This window comes from Delphinus delphis, chromosome 7 (genome assembly GCF_949987515.2).
Source record: "Delphinus delphis chromosome 7, mDelDel1.2, whole genome shotgun sequence".
NCBI lineage: Eukaryota > Metazoa > Chordata > Mammalia > Artiodactyla > Delphinidae > Delphinus > Delphinus delphis.
Genome location: NC_082689.1, coordinates 63,084,893 through 63,112,047, shown reverse-complemented (window position 1 = coordinate 63,112,047; position 27,155 = coordinate 63,084,893). Strand labels below are relative to the sequence as shown.

Genomic DNA, 27,155 nt, shown 5'->3' with positions numbered 1-27,155 from the left:
ATACCCCAGAATATGGTTTCTAGTTTTCAGAAGTGTTACTGCAGACTTTCTGGGTAATATAAGACCTCACCTCTTCAAGAAACAATAACATAAACAACAAAACCCTGACTCACATCATTTTAGTTTGATTCTATTGATAAGAGTTCACTTCTGTTCTTTATGTTAAGTGCCCATGGCACCATTGCCTTTCTTCAAAGCCTTCCGAAAGCCTACCTTCTGCAATCAACACTTATTATTCTCTACCTCATTCCTCAGCAGAAATTCGAGTAAAGCGATTCATTGCCACAAAATGCTGAGTAATATACCTATCAAGGTTTCTGGTTTACCTTATTTACAAGGGTCTAGAATACGACACACTCAACAACTAAGGCTTTCCTCTAGACTACTTAAAGTGTCCATTGTTTTTCTCTCTTCAGCATTTTCTGCATATGAGTTGCAAATGAGTTGAATGTGTATTTTTCTGCACCTCTTTGTCATTTTGGAAGTTATCCTGATATCCCTTTACCCACGCAGTTGTGCCTCAAAATTTTCTAGAAGTTTACTCATATGGTCAAATGATGTATCCACAGAATAACTTGAAACTAATGCTTTTGCAAGCAAACGCCTATAAACTGTCATCCGTCTTAGCAGAACTTGAGCAAAGACCTCAACCCAGCCATGTCTGTAGTAACTCCATCTTCAAGTGGAAAGAAAAGGTAAGCATTTAAAAGGTTGGCTATAATTTCTGGACTGGGCTTGCTGGGTGGAATGGCTTAAGGCAGCAACAGGCCAAAAAAACTGTTACGAATTATATATGCCATATGCTCAAATCCCCAGTTGCACAATTTTAAGATACATTTATTTATTTTTTGAGCACAGTAACAAGAGCTAAACACAAATGAATACATGCTTTGTATTCATATATAAATTAATGAGTTAAAAACACTTTGGGTTCCTTCTTCCTTCTCATACTTCTCACTTTATCCTTTGAACATGTGGTTATAGTAAAATTTCTATTAAATCAAAATCTTAGTATTCATACAGACCTGAATTGTAAGATTTTGTGATATGCAGTAGTCTCATCCATTTAACATAGTTCCTAATGTAGAGAATGCGTGTGCACAATTTGAAAAATTCACACACATGAATTTTCCCAGTGTTACACTCTAGGAATTGATGAGCGTGTGAATATACGCAGGTAGCTGTTTTCCATTTCCTACAAGAAGAAGGAGCTGTAACCACCTTGTGATGAAGGGACAGTTTTCTTTCTAAGAGACTCAAGCTCTAAAAGGGTCTCAGTCGTTTACACAGAGTCATGATCATTTCACTTGCTTTAAAACCAAGTTGAATTTGTAGAAGTAATGCTGGAAATGTTACTATTTGGCCTAGGGGTACAGGTCAGAATTGCAAATACAGGCTATAAAATATGGTAATTGTCTAATTCTGAAAATATTAAGGTCTCAGAAACAAGAATGTGTTAGAGTAGGGTTTAGGAATGTATTGAATTTTTTCTTTATACCCTCCTCCCAACAATTGAAAAACAAATTCCTGAGGAAAACAGCTGCAGAATAGTTACTTTTCGCATACTTTTGATGACAATGTTGTAAAGAATGACTTTTTTTTTTTTTTTTAACTATTCAAACAGCAGCAGACACATAGTTCTGTAAAAATATCTCGGCCTTTTCTGACAAAGAGATTAGAGAATGTTGTGAGCAGGTCATCTTCTGGTGGGCAGAGAATTCCAAGTTCTTCATCTACAGGTAATCTCATGCCCAGAATAATGTGGGGCTGGATCCTATCAGTAAAGCACGTTGCCAAAATTATATTTTATTTTCAGAGCCACATTGACATAAATCGGCTCAAAGAAATTTACGTTTCAATTAGGACTGATTAATTTGTTAAAATGTGTAGCTTTCTGTGCAAATGTCATCCAGAAGGTGGGAAGGACTCAAGAAGATTGGAGGGTTGGGAAAAGAATTCTCTAATATGAGAAGGTACCTCCACTCACTGGCCTCCATGTTATTCAGACAGCCTGCAGTTTGCTGCCCACACACTCAGCCTGGAAACATTGGGAGGACTCTACAGTTTTGTGTCCACAGACTCCTCCAAAGTGCCATGCAAATCCCAACCTCTTTTCAGGAAACACGGTGATCCCAAGGCCTACCCATCCGCTGTGTTCAGCCACCTGACTTAGTCATTTTCCATCCACACCCCCACTGCCTTTTACCTTTCAACACACACACACACACACACACACACACGCAAGCACCCATCATCTGTCATTGTTCAACTATAGTTACCATAACATTGACTCTCTAGATTCTTGACTAGAACTTGGCAAAAAAGTTTCAATCAAACCCAGGCCATTGTAGTCCACATGGTATGTTAAAGACTCGTGGTTGCATCATTGAGAAACAGTTCCCTAAGTACCTGGGGATGATGGAGGAAGCACCTGCTCCAAGTGTCTCCTATCTATTCCTGATTGGCAAAACTGGTGCTGGTTTTCCAAAACATGAATACAGTTACCACACAGCTTAGCTAACTGATGTTGATTAAGCTCACGTGGGAAACAGTTTAAAATTGTCATCATTATTAATACTACAGTAACTTTTTGTCCAGACTTACTTTCTATGTTAGAGCTTTTGATTATGTAATATACACAGTTCGTCCACATAGTATGTACATCAGAAATGGTTACTGAATCAAAGAATGAATGCTATATACAATTATAAACTTTCCTTTTGGGAAGATTTCAGTATATTTAAGCTCTGCACTACACGGCTGAAAAACTAGACCACTTCCCACCATGTTCACCTTGCCTACTGACCCCGCATTAGTCATTATAATTTGATCCAACTTTCAGCCTCCGGTGTGACCCAGCTCGGCAATGGGCTTTGCAAGGCCTTATATTCTTTCCAAGCCAGGCAAGATGACGAACTGAATTTGGAAAAAGGTAAGAATCATTCTCAAATAGTTGAATTGCCTTCCCATATTGAAATTTTTAACTTGAAAAAAACTCTTGTCTTAGCCTTAAAAGTTATTACCAGGTCATGCATTCATAGCCTGGCTGTTATCAGACTAAGTTCAAATCTATTATTTGACTGACTACTTATTCTTTGGTTTCTTCTTCCCTCTTAGATGTTTGCTGAAGAACAAAGATAAATAAATAATTGCAGTTTGTCTTAAAAACAAGGATATGTATTACTCTTAACCAAATGAATATCTCTTATATATTAATTTTTTGTCAAAGTATAATTGATTTGCAAGGTTGTGTTATTTTCAGGTGTATGGCATGGTGGTTCAGTTACATATACATGTATATATTTATGTGTGTATGCATGTATAGATATATATACGCACATATATAATATACATCTGTATATATACACACACATACATGTTCTTTTTCAGATTCTTTTCCATTATAGGCTATTACAAGATATTGAATATAATTCCAGGTGCTATACAGTAGGTCCTTGTTGTTTATCTCTTTTATATATAGTAGTGTGTATATGTTAATCCCAAATTCCTAATTTATCCCACCCCCCTTCCCTTTCGGTAACCATAAAATTGTTTTCTATGGAAAAAAAAAAGTTATTACCAGGTCAAAGCAGTTCAGGTTTATAATCACTCTTCTTAGAAGATAAAGATAAAGCACATCAAAAAGAAAGCTCACATGATAAAAATAGCTAACACATATTTGGTGTTTACTAGGGGCCAGGCATTGCTGCAAACACATTGTCCAATTTAATATTCCTAAAAAACGTTTGAGGTTGGTATTATTTATGCCCATTTTATGACTGAGGCGACTGAGGCACAGAAGGGTTAAGTACTTTGGCTAAAGTCACCAGGAGTAGTGGCACAGGATTTGGACTCAGAAACTCAGAGTCACGCTCTTAATCAGAGTGCTCCATTGGGATAGCACGTCAGTAATGGAAAGTTATCAGAGAGGTAGCCCCACCTTTTTCCTTTTCAGAAAGTTACTCATACAAGAATGTGAAGTGACTTCCTCTCATGGCTTAGTCTAAGTGCCAGTTCTAAACCCGGTCAAAGGACTCCCAGCTTAGTATTTCTCATGCTTCTCTCTCAAAAAAGGGTTTTATGCCCAATTAAAGGAATCAGACCCCCTTCTTTGTGTCACAGATTTTTGTTTAACGTGGAAAGGTTATTATATGATGGATGGTGTAGACCCCAAGATTATTAAACAAGAAAAAGTCACCAGCCTCAACTTTCTCTGTGTGTCCAATTAGCAACCACATTTGGATGGTAAGCTAAGGCAGGGATCTGGAAATGAAATGGTTAGTGAGAAAGAATTGTGTCATAGGAGAAAATTTATAATCCATGACCAGGACATGGTGCCCAGAACCAACAGAAAGTTGAGATGGATTTTGCAGCCAAACAACAGCCAACCATGTATTTGCTATTGGTTCATAGGTGCTTCCTTTTCAGTTTGCCAGTCAGAGTTCTCCAGGCAGTTACTTTTCCTTGTAGCTCAGACATAAGTAAAAACAAGAAAAAAGCAAAGTAGACTCTCTCCTGCATGCATCTTAAATCAATGTTGCCTTTAATTTAAAAGTTTTCAGTGTTATAGAAGTCAGTTCATCACTCATCATGTCATCCTAAGGCTGCCTACACCAGTGAGTAAATGAAATGCAGTAGTCCCACTTTCCATATGAATTAAAACACACTTCCCAGATGCCACCTAGAACCCAGGGTCCTGAGTCTGAGTTACATAGTTAACACAAATTGATCATCTTGTCTTCAGTTCTGTTGGTTGCAAAGCCTACTTATACATTATATCCTGTGGGTTCTTTAAATGGAACGAGTTCGTTGGAGGCTTAGGGAAGCTGGTGATAAAATTTTAAGTTATTTGTTTGAATTCCGATAGTAGGCTGTGTCAATCTACTGACCTGAGAGAACTCATTAGATGGAGACCTTAGCCTGAGAGTGATCTCCTGCAAGAATAAATAGTGATGTGACTAAGGAGAGATAGAAGGGGGATCAATGGTCTCCTTTGCCTTAGAAAGAAAATTACTGGGGAGAAGAATGAAAGAAAGAAAGACTGAAAATGACCTCATGATGATGCTTAAAGATCAAGTAGCTCTTGGATCCTTAAGGAAGTGGATATTTCCACTTTGATGTACAGGAAGCAGCCAGAGAGAAAGGACTCTCTCTTACAAGACAGGGAATAATGTGTTTTTTTTCTTTTTAATAGAGAATTAGAGAAGAGCCATGGGTTTCCTAGGAATTCTGTTTATTTGAATCATTGCTTTAAAGGAGTATTTTCCTCAAATTGATATTTTATTCAAATTATCTACATTGTTGAATAGGGAGTTATATTGTCATGCAAAGCTGTGAGTTGGAACTTTGGACTCTGAAGCTGGCTCATATAATGGAGAGAAGCTGCCTCGATCTAAAGAAAAGTCTGGAAGCTTGAGACATACTCTTAGTAGTCAACACACCAAACTATTTTGGCCACCAACATGAGGAACCCTTAAAGCACAGACACCAAGAAAGAGTTTGGGGATGACCCATCACCTCTATCCAAAGTGAGCCAGGCAGCACGAGGACATAGGATCCAAAGTGATTTTGTTTTTAATCCAACTATTTTATGGCACAACTTGTTGTCCATTACCTTACTCTTTTTAATATTCTCTGCATTCTGCCTGCTTTGTGCAGAGGTGGTCAATAAATTTTGCTTCATCTGAATCACATGCAGAAAAATGATGCTACCACGTAACTCCTTGAAAGCAGGATCTCCTTAAAAACTGTCTTACTGATCAGACTCGGGCACATGCTTAAGTGCAGAAACCCACTTGTTTATATGTATGTGCATTTTTACAGGTGACATTGTGACTATACACAAGAAGAAAGATGAAGGATGGTGGTTTGGTTCTTTAAAGGGAAAAAAAGGCCATTTTCCTGCTGCTTATGTGGAGGAACTCCCTTCAAATGCCGGGGACACATCTTCACAAGCGTAAGCAAGATTCTGAAGGCATCGCCTTACACTCTGTAAATTATACAATGTGGTGCAAATAAAGACAAATGCTGTGATCTTCTGTCTTTCTAACTGGGTGATGGTGATGTGACCTGCATGTCACAGTGCTTTGCACTTAGTTCTTTGAAACAGAGTCAGAAGATTGAGAGTAAAGGGAGGTGGGAAAGAGGCCTGATGGCTCCTAGAGTTTTCTAATTCTAAGAGACCCTAGAGATAACCTAATACAGCCTCTGCTCACAGAGAGAGAGAAAACTGAGTCCAGGCAGTTCAGCCTGAAGTCAGTCTTCTGGTAGCACAACAGAGATTAGGACACAGATGTCTTTTTTCCTGGGGTCTTGGGTGGAAATAGCCACAGTAGGCCCACCAGAGGTCAAGCAGTGTCAGGGAGATGGGGAAGAACACAGATCAAGTCCAAGAAGAAGAGCTTAGCAGAGACAGGCAGGCAAGGCACCAGTGAGACAGACCCAGGTTAAGGACGTTAGAATAAAGGACCAGGAGCCAAGGCAGAGAGGCGGTGTGGTCGGAAGAGAGGGTGGTAGACGAGGACCATGTACCAGGCAGAGGATTTCAGGGTAGAATGGAGTACCATCCTGAGCCAATGACCTTCTGAGGTACCCTCTACCCACAACCAGAACTGCTCTTAGAGTGAGGTCAAGTGTGAGCCAGAGACGGCTGGGGATCAGAGGATAAGAGCAAGGCAGATAGGAAAAGGTTAGGAAGGAGACAGTGCCAGAAATTTCATGCCTCCTTGCCCAGTTGGAAACTTCATACGCCAATTCAGAAACCAGGAATTCTGCACTTCCCTTCCAGGTCACGATGAAAGGAATACCCTAAGCAACTTCCTAGTGAAAGACACTTTAAGTGCTAATGAGTCTCTAGTTTGGATGGAAAGTTCTAGAAACTAGCATTTACTTGTCAAAATGGAAAATTTAGAGAGATTTATGCTGCTTCCTCAAATGCCCTATAACGGGAAAAGGTTGAGAATGAGAAGGTTCCCCTCTTCCCGAGGGGAACATTTTAGAATGAAGAGAACTGGTACAGCAGCATCTTTCAGAAAATGACCTAAGTCAGTCTGGAGACCACACTCTCCATTGAATGGAAGGTCAAGGTACTGATGATAATACATCTGGGCAGATTTACTTTTGTGCCAAATAGACAGTCTGGCATTAAAGGAGTAATTAAAACCCATTCTATTACTCTCCTGCCCTCTACCTCTGTTTATTTTTTTATCCTGTCAAATTTTATATTTTCACAAAGGAAATTTTCAAACCAAGGTACATATATTTTTTTATACTCTGCACCATTACACTCCTATAGCAGGATATAACTAACACATAGAGATATTTATAGATACAGATATCAGACCCGAAGGAGCACAAGTAAAATTTCTTATGTGAGACATAACTTACTTACAGCCTAGAACAGATCAGAAGTTTTAACGTCATCCTTAATGGTGTATTAATGAAGACTTTCCACACGTAGAAAGTAGGCTGAATAATAGGCCATTAGACCATGAACTGAGATTTTGAATTTACATTTCCTCTTCATCTGACTTCTTTCCATTAAGCCTTGATGGATAAAAAATTGTATAGCAATTGACTGTAGCCTACACTCGATCATTTGTATAGAGAAAGTGATGATAATGGTGGTTGGGCCCTGAAACTCTTTGGAAGTAATTTTCAAAGAAGGGGGGGGGGCCTCTCTTTCTTCATAAAGCAGTTTTACTTTGTAAAGACATACATGGTTTTCCTGGTTTAAAATGTTGCTGCAAATCCTTTTTGCATCTGTGATGATACGTAATTTTTAAACTTCAAAGAAATACTATAGTCTTAAACCAAATAAAAATACAAATATTGTTGGGGATAACAGACTTGGATATCTTTTTAGAAGGGGAAGAACTTTCTGGCAGGACAGGTACGGATGGTACGCCTTAGATTTAGGTAAAAATTAAGTGCATATTGGTAAGAATAATGATGTGCCCAAGTCTTCCACAGAGACTAAAATAATTTTTAATATGAATACTTTTAAACTTTTAATTGGGCTTTCTTAATTATACTCCACTAGGCAGTTTTCATGTCAGGAAGTTTTTAGCAACACTAACAACCTGAAATATAGGCAGTAGAGGGAGGTCTGAGCCAGATTTTCACTAAAAATATCAAAAGCATTACTCTGTCTTCTTTCAGGTAGAGTAAAAGCTTACTATCCATTATCCTGTCAACCAGAAAGATTAATTTTTTTTGCATTTTCAATTACTCATAATAATATTCACAATGAATATTATGATCCATTTGGATCCATCAAAAAGTAATACAATATTTAGTTTGGGTTAAATTTTATTGTACAGTATCTTTAGGCTTTAACTGATTAGTAATTGGAGCATAATGTAACTTGTTCCAGCTTCCAAGAAAAAGTCTCCCCTCCCCCGAAGTCTTGATGGCCTTGGGGGTAATCAATCAGCCTAATTTGGAGAATCAAAATAACAACACATCCCATTGCCTGTGGCAATGTTAGTAGGAAAAATGTCTAACTCAGGGAAGATGGGCCTGGGGGCAGGGGATCACGAGAAGGTGGGATTTTGAAGGGCGAACAGAAGTTACCATACAGAGTGGCTGGGGCACTATCACTCTGTCACTTCAATACTAAAAAGACAATGAGCCCTTTTCCTCAGAGAGCCCTTAGTCTCTCTTCTGAAAGGGAAACAGACCAGTAAACACAATACACTGTGATAAATGCTATAATAGGAGTGTATCAAGGTTATGAGAACATTTAGGAGGGGCATTAATTAGGATCAAGGAAGTCAGGGAAAGTCCAAACTGAGCAGGAGTCAGGCAAGTGGGAAGGGTGAGTTGGATGCTGTGGGCAGATAAGAAAGTACTGCACGTAACCCCTGGAAAAGACACACGTAAAAAACTGATTACATATGAGGCCACAAAGTAAGACTCTAGAAACTGTGTGACCACAATGTAAGTTAGAAATCATTAAGAAAAGGTTAAGTGAAAAAACCCTGTGTGTTTGGAGAACACATATGTATATGTCCCTGCACACATACAAATGCACATGTGCACACACTTCTAAATAACACATGGACAAAGAATAAATCTTAATGGAAAATTTTAAATGTTAGAAATAAAAAATAAAGTTACTACGTATTAAAACCTGTAGTTTCAGGAAAGCAGCTTAAAAAAAGTACTATAAGGAAAAGGAGAAAGGCTAAAATTAATGAATTAAGCATCCTAATTATGAATTTATGAAAACATCAGAAACAACCTAAAGCAAATAAAAGAAATGAAAAAGATCAGAAATTAATGAAATATAAAACAAAATAAGGGGTTGAACAAAGCTATCCATTGGTTCTTTGAAAGGATTAATCAACTGAGCAAACCTCTAGCAAAATTAAGAAAGGCATAAATAAATATTACTTCTAAGAAAAAAGTAGACATACTACAGATGCAGTAGATATCAAAAACTAAAATTATATATTATCAACAACTTTATACCAATTAATTTGCAAAGAATGTCAGCAAAAGAAATAAACTTCTCAAAAACGTATGCCTTATCAAAACTCAGGAAGAAATAGAATAACTGAATAATTCAGTAACTATTAAAAAAATTTAACGAGCATTCTAAAAAGATCTTCCTACAAAGAAAACACAGGCCCACATAGTTTTATATGTGAGTTCAAAAACAGGAAGTCTTATTCAAACTTTTTGAGGAAACAGAAAAAAAGGAACACATCTCAACTATTTTCAAGGGTCTAGGACCTAGGATAACTGTGACTCCAACATCCCATGAAGTTTATACAAAGGAAAATTAAAAGCCAATCTAATTCATGGCTATAGATGTAAAAATTTAAAACAAAAGTTTCACAAACTGAATCCAACGTTATTAAAAACAAAACAAAAAGGATTGCACACCATGACTAAGTTGGATTTATTCTAGGAAGGCAAGTTTAATTCAACTTCTTTTTTAAGCCTATTAATATAAATCTCCTCATTAGCAGATACAAGGTGAAAATCTATAAAGATACAGAAAAACATGATAAAATCCAACAAACATTCATGATAATTACTTTTAGTTAACTGAAAATAGAAGAAAACTTTCTTGGCCTGGTCAACAAAAAAGAAAGCAGCAAGTTTGGGAAACTACACATAGTGCAGTCTGGCCTGATAGAAAATTGATGCTCAGAAGATTAAATGACTTGCCTAACATCATGTATCAATTTTAATAGTAGAGCAAAGACTGGACCACATCTTAATCCTCAAATCTTTCTACATTACCAATGTTGGGGCCAGAAAGCAGAATTTTTCACAAAAGAAAGAGTATTCAAGATTTACCATTATACCGATCACATTTATTTGATCTCAAATATTGCCACTTTCTGAATTTTTGTAAAAATCTATCCAACTGAGTAAAATAACTTCATCCCTGAAGTTTTTCCCTTTGTTGGACCTTAGCTTCAGCAGCTACCTCCAGCTTGCTTGGTTGCTAAGGGAAAATGATAACATGTGTCTAAACTCCAAACATTCTTCACATATTTCACCATACATTGTTCACACTTCACACTACAGTATGTTTAACAATACCAAGAAAGGAGCTGATTTAAACAGCTCATATACTCTCCAGTTTACTTACTTAACTGACGGACTCTCTTTCTACTTAGATGAAACCCTTGTCTTTATTCAGAAAGAGTCTTATTCTCAATTAGCTTTGTCATTTAGTCAAGAATTGCCTGCAGAAATATCTTTACCTTCTAAGAATTTCTGGACATCTCAGCAACATGCCTGTAGGTATTACTGAACAAGTCAGCTCCTTTTCAAAGATGTAATTTTAATTTCCCATTAAATAATCCTATATTGAGTCTAGAAATGTGTTTGACATTAACAAATACTTACTAAACTTCTACTATGTGTTAGATACTATGCTAGGGTGATACTAGGCACTTCACTGTCATGGTACACAAATTAAAATATAACTAATTGTCTCTGTACAAGAATCCTCTGAAGTGGAAGAGAAGCAACACATTCTAATCCTCATTACCTGGGAAATCAAAACTTTAAATCCACTAGCAGTACATTTTAGCAGATTTTGTGCTGATTCTGTTCTTTTAACTTAATTAGTGATTGAGTTTAATTTTAGAGGGCTTGTTGTTCCATTTTATTACAAAATGTGGAATAGGTTAGTCCACCCGATTTGGATTCCAGTTCAGTTTTACTACTTGTGTGCATTTGTTTCCCATTTAAGAAAATCTCTTACCTATGTATCTTGTGCTTTATTTCCGTACCAGTAAGACTGTAAATGCTTAAAAGTATTATTTCTTATTTACAACATAGCATCCTAAATAAAATGGATAGAGCAAATTTAATGGAATAGCTTGGTTTACCTTTCGCATGTATTCAAAGCGCAATTTTCATAATGTATCAAACTTTAAAATTTAAGCTAATATACTAATAACGTTGACTCCAGAATATTCCTAGGTTGGCACAGAGCAAACCTCAAAAATTAGGGCATTTATATTTGATTGAACAGATAAAGACTTACGCATAAGTCAACAGTCCTCCATCCACCATTTCCATAAAGACCTGGGTTGATAAGTGCAGTCTGAATACCTAGAGATGGTTCTCAGTGAGTCACTTGGGTTCTGAAGGCCAGGTACTAAGAATCCAGACAAAACATATTCCCCTGTTTTTTTTTTTTCTTAATCATTATACTTCTATAGAAACAAAAAAGCAAAATTATATTATAAAAATTCAAATTTGTAAAAAAAAACAAAAAAAAATTCATATTTGTATAGAATCTTTGTTAAGAACTCTGTCTTCACATACTTTCTCTGCAATATAGCATAGAAAGGCATAAGGTAGAGTCTAGGTGAAGTTCATGGGTTAGGTGCCAGACTGCCACCTGGGTTTGAATCCCAACTCTAACACTTCCCAGCTATCTGACTTGAAGTTACTTACACTCTCTGTGCCTTGGATTCCTTATCTGTAGAACTAGGTTATGGATAGTACCTACCTCACAGGTTGTTGAGGGAATATAAATGAGGTGACATCTGTAAAGGGCTTAGAACAGTGCTGGGCACATAAGAAGGGTTAAGAAAGTACTATTATTCTAAGGTGGCCAACCCTAACCAATTCCCAATTCCACTTTTAGAATGAATCAACTTTCCAGGTGAGAAAACAAACTGATACAAATTTCTATGGCTTAAGGCCCTTTGTTTGGTATGAGAGTGCACTTTATTCATACGTCTGACCTTGGATCCCAGCTGCAAAGCTGGTTCCTATGCTATCCTTTTGTGACTTTCCTGCTACGTGGTCTCATTCAGATGTCTTGTCCCACCTCCACACCCCAGTTAGAAGAAGTGAAGAATGGTGGTCCTTGAGGAGAAATGGACCTAAGTGCGGAGCTACCCATTTAGTCTCTCATCCCCCGTCTTCATTTCTCTAACTTGCAGGTGAAGAGGATCTTTCAGAATCAATGCCTCGTGCCTTCTCGCTGTATGGTTCAAAACACTGTATCAAGAATTTGTGGTATGAGACATGGTTTTCCTCTAGTTTCAATGAATGAAAACATTTTCTTAAGTTCTGTTTGTTCCTTGAGAATATATTTCAAGCAGTAAATATGTACTCACTATGGTAGTCATCTGCTATTTTTTTCTGTTAAACATGTAGTGTCTATTTCCATTTAGAGAACTACAACATCCCTACTCTTAGCTCAGTTTTCGAGGTTAATCTACCTCCAGACCTGGGTTTCCTAGGCATGAGAGGCCACTGAGGGAGAGTGCTCTGAAACTCCCTCCAACTCTAACTAGACAACTGGTCTAAACATTTCCCCCAGACTGCAAGGAGGAGACAGCAGTAGCTGGAAGCACGAAGGCCACTGCTCCATGGCTTTTAGGTGTGCCCAAGATATCCTGAGAGGTGTAGTACGTGCCTTCCACTAAAGCCAGCAGACCTAAAGACAACCAAATTTATAAAGAAAGAATGGTGACAAAAATGAAATCTTAGAAGAAGTTGATCGAGTTCTAGTTCGTATTGAATAGACTCCAAAGATGGCAAATTTGTATCCAGACCACAACTAACCAGTATAAATATTATAAGATGAAAATTGGTTATAAATTTTCTATATTTGGATTTTCAAAATTAGATTCTTTTCTAAAAGACATTTTAGAATACTGCCAATCTTCTTCTGATGTAAAGATTTGTCCTTTGTTTTAACTGTAGATCCCACTTGGTTTAAGATAAAAATATTCTCTCCTTTATGATATTAGGACAATATTTATTTTGTGAAGTACATTTTAAAAATTGCAAACCTTAGGTTGGGCCCACACCCCCTCATTTTTTATTATTACTGGTCCATGACCTCCAAAAGCTTGACTTTATAAATCTTTCCTAAGATTTTAATTTAAATAATTTACAGAAATAGCACACAGAAATGTTACAAAAATACAAACGGATTATAGACAAACAACAAATAATGAGACCTTTTTTAAAAAGAGAAACACAATAGGATAACGGTTTTTATATACTATTTATACATTAATTATAAACAATAGCAGTAAAAGCTTTCCGAACATTGGCAAGAAAAGCCGAGAAATTGTTGGACTTCCTTACATTTTCTTGAAATTCTGCTAGGCCCTCAAGATGAGGAGCACTATCTGACACTAGAAGGGGAAAAAAAAAGGAAATTTGAATGAGTTTTTTAATAGAAGAGAAATATTTCTAACTTAGATGTTCTCATCTGATTCAAGTCATTTCAATTCCATTTTATTGAAATGCTTTCAGCATAGAATGATAGATACACTTACTTGATTTTAGTATCCTATCTTTTAGACCTTTCCTTTGTTTAATCTCTAAATATTCAAATGTTAAGCACTATAATCTTGCTTTAAATTTAAACAGAAGGTAATCAAGGGATTGAAGAGCTCAGAGATACAGAACAGCATGCCATTTCCCATTTAACTGTTTAAAATATTTTAACAATGTTTTTTTGAACTGTTGTCAGTTTTCTCTGCAAAATTTGGCCTCAATTCTAATTTCTGGTCACTGGATTAAAAAAAGAACAACTTTCAATGGCAAACCTTAATAACTTACAGCTGTGGAAAGAAATATCTGAAGTTTTACAAGTGAAATGGGGGTCATTAGAAAATGTGGTTGCTATTCCCAAAGTGTTATTTACATGGCCTAGTAATGAAATGAGACTCAAAAGACAAAGAACAATATGACCCTCGAATGCAGTTGCACCAGCTGGTACACATTGGGAGCAAGTCTCCAGTAAAGGTGGTCAAAGGAAAGGAATGATCCAACTTTCTCTACCGTCAATCTTGTCCTTTGTCCAAGGAGAAGAAGTTCAACCATATCAGATTTCCAGCTCTTTGGTAGAGACTGCTTAGGAAACAATGCCCATGACCAAAGCAGAGAAAGAATAGCAAAGAGTGCTTGGTTCAAAATTGATGCTGTAGATTCTATTTTAATACATTATCAAATACTGTGACACTACCTAGCAATAGAGGCTATCCAAGTTGGTGAAAACTGAGACGCTAGGTAGGAGGTTTGGGGGTTTGCTTTTTAAAATTTAGCACCCATTATCAGATTAGAAGATATTTACCTATAGAGTAAAAAGTCAAACACTTGTACCTGAACTAAATTCCTAAAATATAAATTTCATTAGAATAGGAATTGAGTCACTAGAGCACATCAGGGAGCCAACTCAGCAGTTTACCTGAGCGTCTGTCTGCTATAAACACTTTAGGATGAGAACATAGGTATAAAGAGCTAAGACCCATTTTTCTGAATTCCAATAAGTTAAGGACTACTTTAAAGGGGGCCTTAGAATAATAAAAAGAGATAAATATATTTCCATTCTCTTCTTGTTCACACTACTGCCAAACATACATATTTCCCATGCATCAAAGCCCTTCTGGCCTGCTGGAGAATCAGTAACTAAGCTAAATTATCAACGTTCGGGATTTTCAGGATAGGATAACTTGGGGGGAGCGGGGGTGTTAAATGATCACATTCTGACTTTACATTCAATTTTAAAACCACCTACTTAGATAACTTACAATATCCACATTTAGGCAGTCATAACCTTTATAGCTTTAGCTTTGTTTTAAATTCTCTAAGAGGATAATTCATACTTGCGTATGAAATGCAGTGATCTTTGGTCTTTTAAGTCTTTTAGCCATAGTGGCACTGTGTCATCCTGAAGAAAAGTTACTTATTAAGGCTCCTGGATAATATCTATTAAAAAACTATACTCATTGCCTTTAGAAGACAATATCCCAAGAAGCAAGACTGGAAAAAAAGCAACAGCTTGTGGGAATATTACTTGCCTTCACGTTACTTTATATTCTAAGTCAAATAACATTCTGGGATGCCAATCTTAAGTACCAGTTAAGAGACAGGAGTACATACCTTCATAGTCCCTCGCTTCATTTAGGCTCAGGGAAAACATAAAGGGGCTCTCAGGATGCTTAGGGTCAATATTAGTGAATATAAACTGCAACTTATCACCTGAAAAAAGGGATTAAATTATTTAGTATGAGAATTATTTTATTGTGCCAAAGCTCTCAATGGAGATGAGCTTTCTTACCTCCATCTCTGATCAATATCTACATTGCTAAGTACATATATTCACTTAACCAATGTCTCCAAACGTACAAGTTACAAATTAGCTTTGAAATGCACTGTAGTTTCAACATGACCGAAAGCACAAGCAACAACAACAAAAATAGATAAATTGGACTTCATCAAAATTAAAAACTTTGCCCTTAAAAGGACACTATCAAGAGAGTGAAAATACAACCCATGGAATGGGAGAAAATATCTGCAAATCATAGATCTGATATGGGTTTAACATACAAGATATATGAAAAAAACTCCTACAACTGAACAACAAAAAGAAAAACCCAATTCAAAAATGGACAAAGGGACTTGAATAGGTATTTCTCCATAGAATATATACAAATGGCCAATAAGCACATGAAAAGATACTCCTTACCACTAATCACTGAGAAAATATAAACCAAAACTACAATGAGATACCACTTCACACCTACTAGGATGACTATAATAAAATAAATAAATAACAATGTGGGCAAAGATGTGGAGAAATTGGAGCCCTTGTACATTGCTGGTGGGAATGTAAAATGGTGCAGGTGCTGTAGAAAATACTTTGGCAGTTCCTCAAAAAATTTAAACAAAGAATTACATGACCCAGCAATTCCATTCTGCGGTATATACTCAAAAGAACTGAAAATAGAGACTCAAACAGATAACTGCATGCAATGTTCACAGCAGCATTACTCACAGCAGCCAAAAGATGAGAGTAATCTGGTGTCCACCAACAGATGAACACATAAGCAAAACATAGCGTATATATACACGATATTATTCACCCATAAAAAGGAATGATGTTTTGATACTTGCTACAACATAGATGAACCTTGAAAACATTATGCTTAGTGAAATAAGCCAGACACAGAAGGACAAATATTATATGATTCCACTTATATGAAATACCTAGAATAGGCAAATTTGTAGAGACAGAAAGTAAATTAGACGTTATTAGGGGCTGAGGGGAGAGAGGAATGGGAATTATTTAATGGGTACAGAGTTTCTGTTTGTGATGATGAAAAATTCTGGAAACAGATGGTGGTAATGATTGCACAACACTGTGAATGCAATTAATGCCACTGAATTTTACAATAAAATAGAGTTAAAGTGGCAAATTCTGTTATATATATTTAACCGCAGTAAGTTTTTATTGTCATTTAATAATTTGACAATAAATTTAACTTGACTTTTTCTACACAGTTATCTGGACTTAAAGCCTAGTTTTCAAAAGACCTCCAAATGCTTACTAAGGAGTAAATACTCAGTAGAAATTCAAAATGGCAGCCACAAAGTAGAAATTCACATGCATTTCAGTTTTACTCTACAGCATAAAAAATGCTTTTAATTATAAAAAGAAATCTTCAGAAACACTGAAAAAAATTTGTCTTGCATTTAAATTCAAAATGAAGTAATTATGTCAGTATACCAGATTTTTTAAACTGTTAACAGTAATGGGAGGTATGCATGCCAAAGAAAAGATTTCATAAGATATTAAGTTAGGCAAAATGAAGAGTTTAATTTGTGTTGTCTCTTCTTTAAAACATTATTTCCTGACCTTGAGGACTATGAGAAACTTCTACTTTAAATATAAAAATAATTTTAAAGCTTTAAAACTGGTTTTGAAACAAAACACAAAAAAACACCTCAGGATAACAGTGAATATAAACTTAGAGACCAATGGATCAAAAGTTCAGAGCTGGACCTTATGTTCTCCTCTAAGCAAAGGTTAATATTTTGTATTAAAAACTCATTCTGCCAGATAGGAAGAAAAACAAAAACCAAGGCAAATAGATATATGAATAAAGGGCCCAATCAATCTCAGAAAGAAGTGTAATTAGTAAACAATGGGAAAAAATGGTCACATTTTCATTAATAATTAAAGAAATGCATTTAAAAAAATAGTTTCTATTATATCTAGTCAACTGCTAAAAAACAAAATAAAACCAAAAAACTTTAAAAAAACTACAGTTCTGCCACAAATACAATGCAATGGGTACTCTTTACATTGTAGACAGATTGCACAGAAAAGTTAACATAGCAGGCCTGAGACTGCTATCCCCAGAAAAGGCCTGCTTGCAAGGCTGGTCCTTGCCTGGTGTGTCAGAGATCGCCAAGGCCACCACAGGTTTGAAAATTCACTAGGAGGACTCAGGACTCATCATATGGTTATACTCAGTGCTATGATTGCAGTGAAACGATACAGCAAAATCAGCAACAGGAAAAGATACCTGGGGTGAAGTCCACGGAAAACCAGGCACAAGCTTCCAGAGTCTCTAATGAGCTTCCCCGGTAGACAACACTTCACACGTACTGTCACAATTCGATGCTGAAGGGATTAAGTACGTCCTGTGTGACTCCACTGGGTTAGGACTCTTAAAAACTTGTGTCTGAAAAGCTCGTTTTCTCTAGATTTTGCCCCATGTGCCTTTTTTCTTTGGGCTGATTTTGTTTTGTATCCTTTCACCGCAAGGAATCTGAGCCCTGCTGAGTCCTGTACACTTTCCAGTGAATTGCCAAAACTGAATGTAATCTTGGGAACTCCCAACACAATAAATATTTCTGTAAATTGGCACATATTTACATAATGGCTACAAAAATATTCATATGCTTTAACTCAGTAATTCATTTCTGGAAATTCCATGGAAATTGTGTCAAAAAAATGGAGAAGTCTACCTATGTTCACTATAGTACTTCTAAAACTGAAAAATGTAAAATCCAAATGTTAACTTAGAGTAATATGGGTTAAACAATAGATATAAGTTTGAATAAGTTATGCTACACTTATGGAATGAATTATTACACCACCATTTTAAAATCACCATTATGAAGGCTATAGCAATTAGAGAAATACTAATCATACAATGCTAGTAAGAACAAGGAACAAAAATTATTTGCATGTTGGCAACCATGCCTAAAATACATTTATTAAAATACTGGATGATAAACAACCAAGGATCAGTAATTACATTAGGGTGATAAAAATTTTGTAATTTTTTCCTACTATCTAAAAAGTTAATAATGTGGCCATTATTTTACTTGAAAATATTTTTTAAATTCTTTTCTACTTAAGACAGACTTTTCTAATATCCTATGTTTTACTTACATTAATATACTTACCATAAATTTTTCGAATTTCTAGTCCAAGTCGATCTGTATACAGATCTGCAGATTTCTGTAGCCTTTTCAACCTCTCTTCATTAGCTTTGTTAGCAGTGGAAATAGCTATGATTAAAAACACAGACACGGAGTATTGAATATTTTAAATAACATTCAATTAATGTTATTTAATTAAAACAAACTTAAAAACAACTATAAAAATGATGCCAGGCAAATGAATCAGCTTATATTTACATTTGTTACAGTTTCTATCTCTACCAATTTGCAAAAAGGGGCTTCTGCTCATTCAAGCTGGAAGGAAAAAATGCATGAGAAAATACATACAGGTAGTATGAGGAATAAGTTTTATTCTATTTTATTATGAAGTAGCATGAATAAATAGGCCAAGGGCTTGCATGACTAGCACAGAAACGGAAAGACTTCTTGTACACTATTTTGCTTTTCCTGGTTAGCCAAAGATATATCAATTGCTTCACTGGAAAAATATTCTATTCTTTAAAAATAACTACTTCTCACAAGAAGTCAGCCTTATTTCACGCTAGTTTAGAATTTTTTTTTAAATTTAGTGCAATATTCCCTAAGTAATACTTAGCAGATGAGAAAAATAATGTTGACTGGTACATAAACTCTATAAGGAAAAGCAGTCACAAAACAAACTTTGCTATTTTCAAGAGATTTTAGAATTGATTATTTCATTTGTGGGCAAATAAGGCTCCTATCCAAAAGAAGCACCCTTTTTAAAAAATGTGAACGGGGCTTCCCTGGTGGCGCAGTGGTTGAGAGTCCGCCTGCCGATGCAGGGGACGTGGGTTCGTGCCCCAGTCTGGGCAGATCCCACATGCCGCGGAGCGGCTGGGCCCGTGAGCCATGGCCGCTGAGCCTGCGCATCCGGAGCCTGTGCTCCGCAACGGGAGAGGCCACAACAGTGAGAGGCCCCCGTACTGCAAAAAAAAAAAAAATGTGAACGTCTTAGACAAAGAGGCTTTGCAGTGTGAAGAGCATGCTTAATAGTTCCTGACAGAGAATGTATGATCAATAAATTTGTTGCATAAATTACACTATGGTTTCTCCCAGGCAAATCTTATTTAGTGAAACTGTCTCCCACTTTGCTTAATTAAACTCCCGTATCAATTTCATTATTCTCTGGTTCTATCAGAAATCAAAAGGATCTTTAAGCAAAAGAAGGAAAATGAAACGCACTTAGCAAACTTCACAGACACCTTGCAGAGAGGTGAGTGGCTGGCTGTGACCGTGACGTATGTTAGCCACCTGTGGCGGTGAGCTGGGGAGAAGGCAAGATGTCCACACTGTGAACCATCACCACTTTGAAATTTAGGTTGTTTTAAATACATGTACAACTGGAAACTTACTTTCCCTCTTCCTAGCATATTCTTGCTTAAGATCCTGGATATTTGCGGTCAGTGCGTCCAATTCCTGCTTTTTGTCTTTTACTTCAGCAATCAACTTCAACAAATTCTCTTTCTTTTCTTGAATGAGCTTATTCTGCCTGCAGATCTCTGTAAGAAGCACAAAGTATTAGCTAGAATCTATATGCTTTCCTTGTCAACATGTATCTAAGAGCAAAATACTTTCATAAAATTAATAAAGAATGTTTTAATTGATAAGCATTTCCCGATGATTGTAAAAATTGTAAAGGAACAACAAAAATCCATATCTAGTCTTTCCTGTTTGTCTTTGAAAGCAAAAATGAAGAGACAAAAATGCTTATTAAAATGAGAATACTAAATTAAACCACAAAATACAAAATCAAAAGATCATGACCTTTGCAGCTCTCCCCTCCAAATAAATACATGAATAAAACCTACCACCAAAGGCAACCAAACTCTAGAAGATGGCTTTGCAGATGCTTTGAAGAAATAGCTAATTTTAATGTCATATAAATAATTCTGGAATATACCACAAAGAAGAAATGAGAGAGGAAGAGAGGGAGGTAGGGAGGAAGAAGAGACCTACAGCTCAGTTAAAACAAAAAAAAAATTCGAAAACAAATGTTGGTATACTTAGCAAATTAATATGATAAATATCGTAAGAAGTAGATTGTTCCCCAAACAAATTTATTAAATATTTAAATGTAAAATGAAATCTTATGAAACCTAAAAGGCAGTATCTGTGAATATAAAACTAACTATATGGGGAAAGACTGTTTTACTCAAAGGCAAAAAGAAATCAAAGAGAAAGGCAGGCAAGCAAATAAACTCATATTTGATTCAAATAAGCATAAATACTATATGCTAGATACTGTGTTCTTACATTTATATAAATTTACTTAACTTTCACAGTAATACAATTACCATGTACATCTTACTCTTTTTTAAAAGAAAAAAAATACTATATATAAAATAGATAACCAACAAGGACCTACTGTATAGCACAGGGAACTCTACTCAATATTTTGTAATAACCTATGAGGGAAAAGAATCCGAAAAACAATAGATACATACATATATATAACTGAATCGCTTTGCTGTACACCCTAAACTAACACATAGTAAACCAACTATAACTTCGATTAAAAAAAAAGAAGGAAAAGACTCAGCAGTTCAATAACTTGCTCACAGCTTTACTTGCTAGAATGCAATCAACAGTAAGACCTGGATTCAAACTCAGGTCTTAACTTCAAAGGTCATGTTTTGTTTTGTTTTTTTTTTCCGGTATGTGGGCCTCTAACTGTTGCGGCCTCTCCCGTTGCTCTAACTGTTGCGGCCTCTCCCGTTGCGGAGCACAGGCTCTGGACGCGCAGGCTCAGCGGCCACGGCTCACAGGCCCAGCCGCTCCGCAGCATGTGGGATCCTCCCGGACCAGGGCACGAACCCGTGTCCCCTGCATCGGCAGGCAGACCCCCAACCACTGCGCCACCAGGGAAGCCCAAAGGCCATGCTTTTGACCATTAAACTATCCTCTCCCAACAAAGGTAATTATTCTTAATCTAAAGAAGACACAAATATAAATTCCTAAGAAAAAGACCAGCAAAGGAATGAACAGAGGAAACACAGAATGCAGATGGTTCTCAAATACAAAAGATGATTTAACCTCAGTAATCATAGAAATGCAAATAAAGCAATAACACACTAATTTTCACTTATTATAACAATGTTCACAAAAATAATAGCTAGTGTTGAGAAGAATGAGAATACTAGAGTCCATGTGGAAATTTTTTTTTGGAAAATATTTTTGACATTGCAAAATAAAAGTCTTAAGGATATTCATATCCTTTGATCCAGTAATTTCATTTTTACAAAGTTCCTCTAAGAAAAGAAGATGTGTGCAAGTATTCATATACAAAAAATTATTTTCAGTGTTATTTATAATGTTGAAAAACTGAAAACATTGTATATGACTAATAAGTAAATTATTAAACACAGTATATCAATAAGGTGTAATGTATTTTCAAAGAATTCAGTAATGTGGGAAAATCCTGCCATAGTAGATAAAAGAAAAAAAAATGATACAAAGTTATATAGATACCATGAACACAATTATCTTTTTTTTTTGAACACAATTATCTTAAAAAAACCTAGATAGCATATGAAAAATAAAAACTACAAAGTCTTCTGTTAAGTGTGGTTCTCAACATTACAGATATTTTTTTATTTTTCTGTATTTTCCAAGAATTTGGACATGATCACATTATATCAGGTGTAATTTAAAAATAAACATCTTATCAGAATTACCAGAAAGAAAAATGCTACTTTTTAAGGATAATTAAGTAGAACTGTACTGCAAAAGAGATACAGTTTTAAAGTCAAAAGTTCTCAGTTCCCATCTGGCTTCTCAGTTGTTACCCAAGGACCTTGATCAAATCACAACTTCGGGGCCTCTTTTCCTCATTTGTAAAATGAGAATAATAATGGCTGCCCATTTACTTTCGCTACAGGGTTAGGGTATCCAATGATAATGTGAAAAGTTTTAAACTATTAAGTGGTACATAAATACCATATATATGAGCGTTTTTATTCTAACATTTGAACAATTGTGTGGATTTGTGCCAATACAAATGTAAGGGCCCTCAGTATTGCATGACTATTATTTTATATGTTTATAGTCGGCTCTTTTATTCGCCAGGGCCAATATTTCAAACTTTCACTACTCACCATGGGAACCCGCCCTTACATTTTCCCTTCTATGTGGAAAGGTGAGATGGTACACTGGAAAGAGCACAGACGTTTCAGCTGCAATCCTAGACCCTCTATCTACAAAATATATGATCTTAGGCAAGTTTCCTAACTTCAGTGAGCTTTTAATTTCTTCATCTGCAAAATAAATCTCCTCTGCCCAACACATAATGTACTTCATCATCTGACCAGCCACTTCTCTGCCACTCCCCATTCACACTGTACTCTAGCCATCCCACAACTCAACAAGCTCTCATGTTTCCACCACATTCCATATGCTCTTCCCTCCTCTAGAATAGGGGCACTGACTCTGATGGACTTCCCCATCCCTCTTCTATGTGACCTTCTCCGGGGCAGTGTGACAGACAGTGCACATTCAAATCATGTTTCTGTTGATTACCAGCTGTCTGACCTTGAGCAACTTACTTAACCTCTCTGTGCCTATTTCCTCATCCATAAGGTAGGATTAAAAACAATAAACATGGGCTTCCCTAGTGGCGCAGTGGTTGAGAGTCTGCCTGCCAATGCAGGGGACACGGGTTCGTGCCCCGGTCTGGGAAGATCCCACATGCCGCGGAGCGTCTAGGCCCGAGAGCCATGGCCGCTGAGCCTGCGCGTCCGGAGCCTGTGCTCCGCAACGGGAGAGGCCACAACAGTGAGAGGCCCGCGTACCACAAAAAAAAAAAAAAAAAAACCAATAAACATACCTCCGAGGGTTGTTGTGAGGATTCAGTGGATCACTATATGTAAAGAGCTCAGTATAGGGCCTGGCATGTGGTGTATAACGTAAGGGTTAGCTGTTAAATATTTTGTAATCCTCACTGGAAAATTCAAGCTCTCCAGATTCTATGTCACTAAATTCCCATCCCATCATTATAGCAACTATTACAATGTATTTTAATTGTAGTTTTCCTACCTATGTCTTCCACTAAATTGTGAGCAGTGTATAGATTACATCTTACGAATTGTGGCCTCCTTGGTGCTTGGCAAATAGCAGTTAAATGTTCAACGAATTAATCAAACTTATGTAAATTATATTTCTGTTCAAGTATAAACTGATTTTTTTAAAGAAAAATAGTTGATAATGCTTTCAGATTTTAAACTATTTAGAACACATCTTCACACTACAGATAATCATTCAGAGCACACTTTGAGATGAATTGTAGTTTTTGAAAATTTATAGTTTCAAACTTAATTTTCTAATCCCTAGGGATTCTACAAACCAAAAGTGTTTAAAGGACCTAAACTCAATATCACTCTTACAAACACACACACACGGTTTTCCTTCCTGCTACTGGTTACAGAGGGAATGAGAAGCAGTAAAAGGACATGGAAGCTTCAGGGCAGCTTAGAAAATAAACACGGGTAGAAGTCTACCATAACAGCCTACCAGGTTTCCAAGATCAAATGCCTTCAGGGTCCAGATAATGAGTAAACTAAGTGCTCAAAGCAAAGCAGAAGAAACAGTCAGGGACTGTGGCATATTAACCACATGTGTCCCACATAAAGGCACTCTGATTTAATAGTGTTCAAAACATGGTGCAGCTAAATTTAGTATCTCCAGTGGATCTCGGACCGTGGCTATATGTCTGTGGTCTGTGTGTGAGAACTCAGTAAAAGCTGCCGATCCACTCTGGACAATCTGCAGAGGCGCAGTAAAGAGAAGGCAAGAACAGCAGTAAAAATATGGAAAGAAAAACTGTCAGAGTGTTAACCCTACACCCAAAGAGCTGAGGGAACTCCAGATTTTCAAACCCTAGTCTGTGAAACTCATTTTTAAAAAATTCAGGCATTTACACATCAGTATAAATGAATCTCACAAGCATAATGCTGAGTGAACAAAGGGACAGAATACATACAAAATGATGCCGTTTATATAACATTCAAAAACTCAATACTAAATTAAAATATTGACAGATTAGTTCTAGAAGGTGAGAGAAGAGGAAGGTATAACATGGGATGTTCCATTTATTAAGCTGCATTATGGGTACACATATGTTCATTATTTTCATATGTGTATACACTGTATATCTACAAATACATTGTTTTACTTGTATGAGGGATTTCATGAAGATGTTTAATTTAGAAAAAAACCCTCTGTGATCCATTTCTACAGATTGTCACATACGATTTTGATATTCCAGAAACATCTCAACCATTCGTTCTTCTTCCTTTAATTTCACAGACAGCTTTTCTGAAAGAGAAATTGGGAGGTGAAATTTCAATTCAGCTGAAATTACACTAAAAAACAAACAAAAACAGCAGGTTACAAGTTAAACTTATGTACCTGCAAATGCTTTAATGGAATCCTTGTAGGTATCTCTTAGGCCCACCATCTGACAGGAGGTGTCATTGACAGTGCTTCTGAATTTATTCCAAAATTCATTTATGCTTTTATCGAATAGTGCCAGTTCGTCCTCTACCATTTTGTAAGACAATGCTAGAAAACAAATAGGACACATTATATTTTTTAAGTTATTGAAACCATATCAGCCACATATTCCAATCAAGTATATTTTGGCAGTTTGATCTTTGCTAGAAAATGGTTAGCAACTTACTTTTTTTTTCTTTCCTATTGAAGTACAGTTGATTTACAGCACTGTATTAGTTTCAGGTATACAGCAAAGAGATTCAGTTATATATATGTATATATCTATATTTTTTCAATTCTATTCCATTATAGTTTATTACAACATATTGAATATAATTCCCTGTGCTATACAGTAAACCTTTGTTGTTTATTTTATATAGGATAATGTGCATCTGTTAATCCCCTACTCTCATAACAACTTACTTTTAACTCTAGATATTCCAGGGCAGATCAAGCCTCCTAGACTTAACTACGGTCAAGGTGCAGCAGGAAATCAGGACACTCTACCTCCCAGGAATTCGTTAGTAGTGTGACCGCACATAACACTTACACACTCTCTGACCTTGGGGAAATGACTCTGCCTCCTTTTTTCACAAGTAAAATTGGTGACTTCTAAGGTCCCTTCCAACTCTGACCTTTCTGATTCCACCCTGGATTGTCAGGTCCCAAATGACAGGGCCCCTATCATAGAATAAGATCCCACACATCTACACTCCCTCTCCCTCCCACACCCCCAGACCGGGAAAGATACCAGTAAAACGGAGACTGGAGGGGAGTTTAGTGGGCTTAGTCCAGGACTAGTACTTGACCTCGACTCTCTGGGCCTCAGTGTCCTCCTCTGTAAAAGGATGTCCTGTAAGACTCCAGGACCCACCAGTTCTCTGTAACGCTAAAACCTTCCCAGTGACGTCAAATCTTTCCAGGAAGGTCACAGACATGTCTTGGCGAAACCCCAAACCCCTCTGCCTCGTCGCTGCCCACCCTGCAAGGCCCAGACGCCCAAACAGCAACAAGACGTGCATTTCAGACTCCGCCCCCAAAAACACGCATTCCGCCTCCAAACCCACTTTCCCCAATCGCGACAGGCGGGTTTCGGAGCCCAGCTCAATTACCACCTTCTCCGGCAGGCCTGAGCCCGACCGCCTGCCCCACAAAGACACGAACCGATACCAGCCAACAGCGGGTCTCCAGAACCGGATCCCGCAGCCGCGCCAACTTTCCTATTTCAAACCTATGGCGCCTTCCGCCTCCCGCCTTTGGGCACCTTTCGCTTTCTGATTGGCTGATAGTATAGGCTCTTCATGACGGGATTGGTTGAGCTAGCCCTCCGGGATTCTCGCGAGAAAGATGGAGAAAAGGGCATTCTGGGATAGGTAGTTCTTTCTGAGAGCGGCTGGACTCTCCGCTCTCCTTGGGAAAAGTATCAATAGTTCCCGGAGGACTGGCCTGACGGACCATTCATCCATTTCAAATAAAAGTTTATGTAACAAATATAAATATTGGACTTTAATTGTATTCTGTTGCCAAGTATATAGCCTCTTCTTTGATACTACCCGTAGCTTAAATAAAACTACTAAAACTACCATTGCATAATCTGTCTCATGATTTAATAACTCTCCATTGGGAAGTGGCTGAAATATTACTGTTTACTGGCTTCTAATAATAACAAATTCCAAAATTTCTTCATTCTCTGTTTTTGATCCTGTAAATTAAAGCAAAGACATTAAAAGGCAGTACCTAGTACTGGTAGTCCCTAACCCAGTAGAAATTCAATGACACAAAACTTTTAATAGCCAGGAGAGGGGCAAGATAGGGGCAGGGGATTAAGAGGTACACACTACTATGTATAAAATAAATAAGCAACAAGGATGTGTTGTACAGCACAGGGAATATAGCCAATATTTTATAATACCTTTTTAAAATAAATTTGTTTTATTTATTTATTT

At 36.8% G+C, this 27,155-nt stretch overlaps 2 protein-coding genes across 7 annotated transcripts in view; one reads left to right on the top strand and one right to left on the bottom strand.

Moving 5' to 3' along the window:
* Positions 1–6,140, top strand: part of NOSTRIN (nitric oxide synthase trafficking) — a 63,271-nt gene extending 57,131 nt beyond the window's left edge. For both annotated transcript variants that reach the window (XM_060016636.1, XM_060016635.1), the window contains 4 exons: positions 570–695; positions 1,625–1,739; positions 2,843–2,932; positions 5,824–6,140. In XM_060016636.1, the coding sequence (XP_059872619.1) occupies positions 570–695; positions 1,625–1,739; positions 2,843–2,932; positions 5,824–5,960 (468 nt within the window). In that variant the 3' untranslated portion in view covers positions 5,961–6,140. The remainder of the gene's footprint in view (positions 1–569; positions 696–1,624; positions 1,740–2,842; positions 2,933–5,823) is intronic.
* A 7,113-nt stretch (positions 6,141–13,253) lies between these two features.
* SPC25 (SPC25 component of NDC80 kinetochore complex) lies at positions 13,254–26,455 on the bottom strand. Of its 5 annotated transcripts, none has more exons than XM_060015677.1 (7): positions 26,374–26,455; positions 25,126–25,278; positions 24,967–25,032; positions 20,076–20,222; positions 18,706–18,810; positions 15,388–15,486; positions 13,254–13,634 (listed from the first exon to the last, which is right to left on the bottom strand). In XM_060015677.1, exons 2-7 carry the CDS (start codon positions 25,262–25,264, stop codon positions 13,510–13,512), a joined length of 681 nt encoding a protein of 226 aa, XP_059871660.1. In that variant the 5' UTR covers positions 25,265–25,278; positions 26,374–26,455; the 3' UTR covers positions 13,254–13,509. The 5 variants fall into 5 exon arrangements, with proteins under 5 accessions (XP_059871660.1, XP_059871658.1, XP_059871659.1 ...); XM_060015675.1 differs by having other exon boundaries at positions 26,325–26,451; XM_060015676.1 differs by having other exon boundaries at positions 26,322–26,450.
* Positions 26,456–27,155: the final 700 nt, after the last annotated feature.

What these genes read in the sequence shown, in the direction of transcription:
- SPC25 (XM_060015677.1), bottom strand. Translation starts at nt 25,264, where the DNA reads ATGGTAGAGGACGAACTGGCACTATTCGATAAAAGCATAAATGAATTT. An exon ending in ATATGCTAGGAAGAGGGAAA is followed by an intron (nt 18,811 to 20,075) that starts GTAAGTTTCCAG and finishes TTTTAATCATAG; the next exon opens with CTATTTCCACTGCTAACAAA. An exon ending in TGAAGCGAGGGACTATGAAG is followed by an intron (nt 13,635 to 15,387) that starts GTATGTACTCCT and finishes TTCCCCTTCTAG; the next exon opens with TGTCAGATAGTGCTCCTCAT.